This window comes from Procambarus clarkii, chromosome 91, assembly GCF_040958095.1.
Source record: "Procambarus clarkii isolate CNS0578487 chromosome 91, FALCON_Pclarkii_2.0, whole genome shotgun sequence".
NCBI classification, from domain to species: Eukaryota; Metazoa; Arthropoda; class Malacostraca; order Decapoda; family Cambaridae; genus Procambarus; species Procambarus clarkii.
This window is the reverse complement of record NC_091240.1, coordinates 6252179-6259082: the sequence shown is the minus strand read 5'-3', so window position 1 is coordinate 6259082 and position 6904 is coordinate 6252179. Positions and strand designations below refer to the sequence as shown.

The 6904-nt window shown below is 51.8% G+C and overlaps 1 protein-coding gene across 1 annotated transcript; it reads right to left on the bottom strand.

Moving 5' to 3' along the window:
* Positions 1 to 2955: 2955 nt before the first annotated feature.
* LOC123773818 (mucin-4-like) lies at positions 2956 to 5643 on the bottom strand. Its single transcript, XM_045767740.2, has one exon. The coding sequence runs from the start codon at positions 5641 to 5643 to the stop codon at positions 2956 to 2958; it is 2688 nt and encodes an 895-aa protein (XP_045623696.2).
* Positions 5644 to 6904: the final 1261 nt, after the last annotated feature.

Below are 6904 nucleotides of genomic sequence, written 5' to 3'. Positions count from 1 at the left end.
AGACATTCTTAAGATCTCTATGACTCAAGTTCAAGTTCAAGTATGTTTATTGAGATAAGCAAGAAATACATCTCAAAGGGATAGAGTAGCTTAGGCTATTTCTACCCCCCCCCCCCCCCTGTCTCTATGACTCATTATGGTCTAGTCTGAAGCCTATCTACGCTCCTCAGTTCTGCTGCTGTTGTTCATCTTGAACCTTGCGTCTGTGTCTTGTTGATTCCTCTCCGTATCTCTATCATTCGTGGTGGTGTTTCACGCTTTTGCTTCTCTCGTCTAGTGGTGAGGTTTCCTTTCTCGTTCATCAGGTCCCTTAGCTCCGGAACCATCTTTGTTCCGTGTCTTAGGACCTTGTTTTTTTGGTTTTATTATTTTCTTCAGATAGGAGTTTCATGCAGTCCAAGTTCATGAAGGTAATCTAAATATTTAGCATTTTTGTTAAATTTATGATGATAATGTGTGCTTCTGCCGCTCGATTGGATATTTTATCGACTTCCTGTCCATCTCCTTTCTTGACGCGGGAATCTGTCTGTTCTTTCCTGACGCGGGAATCTGTCTCTTCTTTCCTGATGCGGGAATCTGTCTCTTCTTTCCTGACGCGGGAATCTGTCTCTCCTGACGCGGGAATCTGTCTCTCTTGACGCGGGAATCTGTCTCTCCTGACGCGGGAATCTGTCTCTCCTGACGCGGGAATCTGTCTCTTCTTTCCTGACGCGGGAATCTGTCTCTCCTGACGCGGGAATCTGTCTCTTCTTTCCTGACGCGGGAATCTGTCTCCTCCTTTCCTGACGCAGGGAATCTGTCTCTCCTGACGCGGGAATCTGTCTCTCCTTTCCTGACGCAGGGAATCTGTCTCTCCTGACGCGGGAATCTGTCTCTCCTGACGCGGGAATCTGTCTCTCCTGACGCGGGAATCTGTCTCTCCTTCAACCTCTACTGATGTACTAGTGTTTACCATCTTGTTCTAAGTTTCAACACTACTTGTTTCACTTTTCCCACCTTAATTCTCCTGCTACGTCGTTCGTTTTGGTATCATTGTGTTCGCAATAGAATTCCTTACAGCGGGTATATGCATATAGGGTCTAAAAGCGGGTATATACATATAGGGTCTAAAAGCGGGTATATACATATAGGGTCTAAAAGCGGGTATATGCATATAGGGTCTAAAAGCTGGTATATGCATATAGGGTCTAAAAAAGGGTATATACATATAGGGTCTAAAAGCGGGTATATGCATATAGGGTCTAAAAGCGGGTATATGCATATAGGGTCTAAAAGCGGGTATATGCATATAGGGTCTAAAAGCGGGTATATGCATATAGGGTCTAAAAGCGGGTATATGCATATAGGGTCTAAAAGCGGGTATATACATATAGGGTCTAAAAGCCCGGCGTGACTCCCCACAACAAAGCCTAAATTCGGCCAACTTACCCCTGAGCGAGCGCCAATTTGCAGACCTGAAGCCTAATGTAACTCCTCGTTCAGTTTGATATTATAAATTTTCGTGTTACGTATTTCATTTTGGTATCAAATTGTTCGCAAAATAAAGGCGCGTATTTTAAAACTAGTCCCATAATAATAGAACAATAAATGGAATTTTAACAAATATTTTAACTTTTTGGATTTTAAAATAAATAATTTTATAAAAATTATTTATATATTTCTAGTGTTCTGGCACCAATTTTCGTGTTAGGTCTTTCATTTTGGTATCAAATTGTGCGCAATCTAAAAGCGCTCATTTTGAAGCCTCTCCCAGATTGACGGGATAAAATTTCAATTTTTAATAAATATTTTAATGAGTGACTCGCGACCTCGTCACCCGAGACGACTCAGAGAGAAAAATGAGTGTCTACGGGAGGGAGAGCAACGGAGTGCGATAGTGCTAATTAGTATGCAGTTGCCTGTGTTGAGGTCTAGCAACCACTTTTTTGCAGACTGTGTTGAGTGCATCTCAGTCTTCCTCTGTTCTGAATATTCTCATTAGTTTTGCGTCGTTAACAAACAGTGACAGGAAGGAGACTGTGTGTGTGTGTGATGGCTTCCGCCCGCCTGCTGTTCCATCACCTCTTTATTTTTTCCTTTCAACTTTCCCTCCCGTTCTGCGCCTCCTTCCCTTTCACTCTTTTTTCACTTATCCTTCCCTCTATTATTTTATTTTCAGTTCCCTTCCGTCTTTCTTCTCTTATCTCCGTCTCACTCCTCCATCTTGCTTACTTTTTCCTCATATAAACCCCTTGTCTGTCTCTCTCTCTCTCTCTCTCTCTCTCTCTCTCTCTCTCTCTCTCTCTCTCTCTCTCTCTCTCTCTCTCTCTCTCTCTCTCTCTCTGTCTCTCTCTCTCTCTCTCTCTCTCTCTCTCTCTCTCTCTCTCTCTAAGCTTCACGCTACACATCTTTTAATCACTTCTGCTCTGCCTTTTGTGGTGGAGGGGGGAGGGGGGGGGGGGCAGACCCGAAGCCACCCGTCTCGCTAACCCAACACCACCAACAACAGCATCATGGATCAGGAACATATATATATATATATATATATATATATATATATATATATATATATATATATATATATATATATATATATATATATATATATACACAGCGAGTGGGATATATTCCCCCACTTTTCGGTGTATACCTCCCCCACCCACCAAATTTACTTTACTCCTGTAGTGTATTTATACTGGTATACTGTATACAGTATACTATTACGGTGACTGGTAGCCCTTCAAAGGTTGTCGGGTCTCGAACCCAGCACTAAACAATAGCTACGAATCTTACACTTCATGTCAACAGAAATAAATAGTCACAAGTCAGTCGACTACATGTGATCCATGTCCTGTGTGCGCATGTGCGCGTGCGTGCGTGCGTGCGTGCGTGCGTGCTGTTCGTTGTAGCCAATCAGAGCGTCGGTATGAATATCAATCATAGAATAGAGGCTCCGGGATTGAGACACGTCAAGGCTCAAGGTCTTGAGGGACGGGTGGATGATGGGACGGGTGGATGACGAGGACGGCTGGATGACAAGGACGGGTGCATGACGAGGACGGGTGGATGACGAGGACGGGTGGATGACGAGGACGGCTGGATGACGAGGACGGGTGGATGACAAGGACGGGTGGATGACGAGGACGGGTGGATGACAAGGACGGGTGGATGACGAGGACGGGTGGATGACAAGGACGGGTGGATGACGAGGACGGGTGGATGACAAGGACGGGTGGATGACGAGGACGGCTGGATGACAAGGACGGGTGGATGACGAGGACGGGTGGATGACGAGGACGGGTGGATGACGAGGACGGCTGGATGACGAGGACGGGTGGATGACGAGGACGGGTGGATGACGAGGACGGCTGGATGACGAGGACGGGTGGATGACAAGGACGGGTGGATGACGAGGACGGGTGGATGACAAGGACGGGTGGATGACGAGGACGGGTGGATGACGAGGACGGCTGGATGACAAGGACGGGTGGATGACGAGGACGGCTGGATGACGAAGACGGCTGGATGACGAGGACGGTTGGATGACGAGGACGGGTGGATGACGAGGACGGCTGGATGACGAGGACGGCTGGATGACGAGGACGGGTGCATGACGAGGACGGCTGGATGACAAGGACGGCTGGATGACAAGGACGGGTGGATGACGAGGACGGCTGGATGACAAGAACAGGTGGATGACGAGGACGGGTGGATGACAAGGACGGGTGGATGACGAGGACGGCTGGATGACAAGGACGGGTGGATGACGAGAACGGTTGGATGACGAGGACGGGTGGATGACGACGACGGCTGGATGACAAGGACGGGTGGATGACGAGGACGGCTGGATGACAAGGACGGGTGGATGACGAGGACGGGTGCATGACGAGGACGGGTGCATGACGAGGACGGGTGCATGACGAGGACGGGTGCATGACGAGGACGGCTGGATGACGAGGACGGGTGCATGACGAGGACGGGTGCATGACGAGGACGGCTGGATGACAAGAACAGGTGGATGACGAGGACGGGTGGATGACAAGGACGGGTGGATGACGAGGACGGCTGGATGACAAGGACGGGTGGATGACGAGAACGGTTGGATGACGAGGACGGGTGGATGACGAGGACGGCTGGATGACAAGGACGGGTGGATGACGAGGACGGCTGGATGACAAGGACGGGTGGATGACGAGGACGGGTGCATGACGAGGACGGGTGCATGACGAGGACGGGTGCATGACGAGGACGGGTGCATGACGAGGACGGGTGCATGACGAGGACGGGTGCATGACGAGGACGGCTGGATGACGAGGACGGCTGGATGACGAGGACGGCTGGATGACAAGGACGGGTGGATGACGAGGACGGCTGGATGACGAGGACGGGTGGATGACGAGGACGGCTGGATGACAAGGACGGGTGGATGACGAGGACGGTTGGATGACGAGGACGGGTGGATGACGAGGACGGCTGGATAACGAGGACGGGTGGATGACGAGGACAACTGGATGACAAGGACGGGTGGATGACGAGGACGGGTGCATGACGAGGACGGCTGGATGACGAGGACGGGTGCATGACGAGGACGGGTGCATGACGAGGACGGGTGGATGACGAGGACGGCTGGATGACGAGGACGGGTGCATGACGAGGACGGGTGGATGACGAGGACGGCTGGATGACAAGGACGGGTGGATGACAAGGACGGCTGGATGACAAGGACGGCTGGATGACGAGGACGGGTGGATGACGAGGACGGGTGGATGACGAGGACGGGTATATGACGAGGACGGGTGCATGACGAGGACGGGTGGATGACAAGGACGGGTGGATGACAAGGACGGCTGGATGACGAGGAGGGGTGCATGACGAGGACGGGTGCATGACGAGGACGGGTGGATGACGAGGACGGGTGCATGACGAGGACGGGTGCATGACAAGGACGGGTGGATGACAAGGACGGCTGGATGACGAGGACGGGTGGATGACGAGGACGGGTGCATGACGAGGACGGGTGGATGACGAGGACGGGTGGATGACGAGGACGGGTGCATGACGAGGACGGGTGCATGACGAGGACGGGTGGATGACAAGGACGGCTGGATGATAAGGACGGGTGGATGACGAGGACGGCTGGATGACAAGGACGGGTGCATGACGAGGACGGCTGGATGACAAGGACGGCTGGATGACAAGGACGGCTGGATGACGAGGACGGCTGGATGACGAGGACGGGTGCATGACAAGGACGGCTGGATGACGAGGACGGGTGCATGACAAGGACGGCTGGATGACAAGGACGGCTGGATGACAAGGACGGGTGGATGACGAGGACGGGTGGATGACGAGGACGGGTGGATGGCGAGGACGGGTGGATGACGAGGACGGGTGGATGACGAGGACGGGTGGATGACGAGGACGGCTGGATGACAAGGACGGGTGGATGACGAGGACGGCTGGATGACGAGGACGGGTGCATGACGAGGACGGGTGGATGACGAGGACGGGTGCATGACGAGGACGGGTGGATGACGAGGACGGGTGGATGACGAGGACGGGTGGATGGCGATGACGGGAGGGTTGATGGGACGGGTGGATGACGAGGACGGGTGGATGGCGATGACGGGAGGGTTGATGGGACGGGTGGACAGTTATATTCATCTTAAACGGTGTAGTGTATTTGTCAGTTTTTTGTCCATAATATGTGGTTGTTTTAGGAGGAGGGGGGGAGGGGGGTTGACGGTGTACTCACCTATTTGTGCTTGCGGGGGTTGAGCTCTGGCTCTTTGGTCCCGCCTCTCAACTGTCAATCAACTGGTGTACAGGTTCCTGAGCCTATTGGGCTCTATCATATCTACACTTGAAACTGTGTATGGAGTCAGCCTCCACCACATCACTACCTAATGCATTCCATTTATCAACCACACTGACACTATAAAAAAATAATTTCTAATATCCACACAATGTGTGTGTGTGTGTGTGTGTGTGTGTGTGTGTGTGTATGTGTGTGTGTGTGTGTATGTGTGTGTGTGTGTGTGTGTGTGTGTGTGTGTGTGTGTGTGTGTGTGTGTGTGTGTGTATGTGTGTGTGTGTGTGTGTGTGTGTGTGTGTGTGTATGTGTGTTCTCAGCAACAACACACACATAAGAAACTGGCTGGATAGGTTAAATCTTAATATTGCAGCTGTAATGGGTGCGTGCGGGGTGTGGGCGGCATGGGCGAGGCACTGTAGAGGGCGGGTGTGGGTATAGAAGCAAGAGGGGCAGGTGGGTGGGTATGGCTGGGATAGGGATAGTAGGTGGGTCTCAGGTGGGGGGGGGGCAGGAAACTGTCATAATTCCTGATGAATATGGGAGAACAGCTGTTTGTGAGGGCGGGAGCGGGGGAATGGGGGGATATGGAGAGATAGGGGGGATAGTGAGGGATGGGTGGGATATAGAGGGATGGGTGGATATGGAAGGATGGGGGGGATATGGAGATGGGTGGGATAGTGAGGGATGGGTGGGATATAGAGGGATGGGTGGATATGGAAGGATGTGGGGGATATGGAGAGATGGGTGGGATAGTGAGGGATGGGTGGGATATAGAGGGATGGGTGGATATGGAAGGATGTGGGGGATATGGAGAGATGGGTGGGATATGGAAGGATGGGTGGGATATTGAGGGATGTGGGGGATATAGAGGGATGGGGGGATATGGAGGGATGGGGGATATAGAGGGATTTGTGGATATGGAAGGATGTGGGGGATATGGAGGGATAGGGGAATATGGAGGGATGTGTGGGATATGGAAGGATGTGTGGGATATGGAAGGATGTGGGGGATATGGAGGGATAGGGGAATATGGAGGGATGTGTGGGATATGGAAGGATGTGTGGGATATGGAAGGATGTGGGGGATATGGAGGGATGTGTGGGATATCGA

What these genes read in the sequence shown, in the direction of transcription:
- LOC123773818 (XM_045767740.2), bottom strand. Translation starts at nt 5,643, where the DNA reads ATGAATATAACTGTCCACCCGTCCCATCAACCCTCCCGTCATCGCCAT.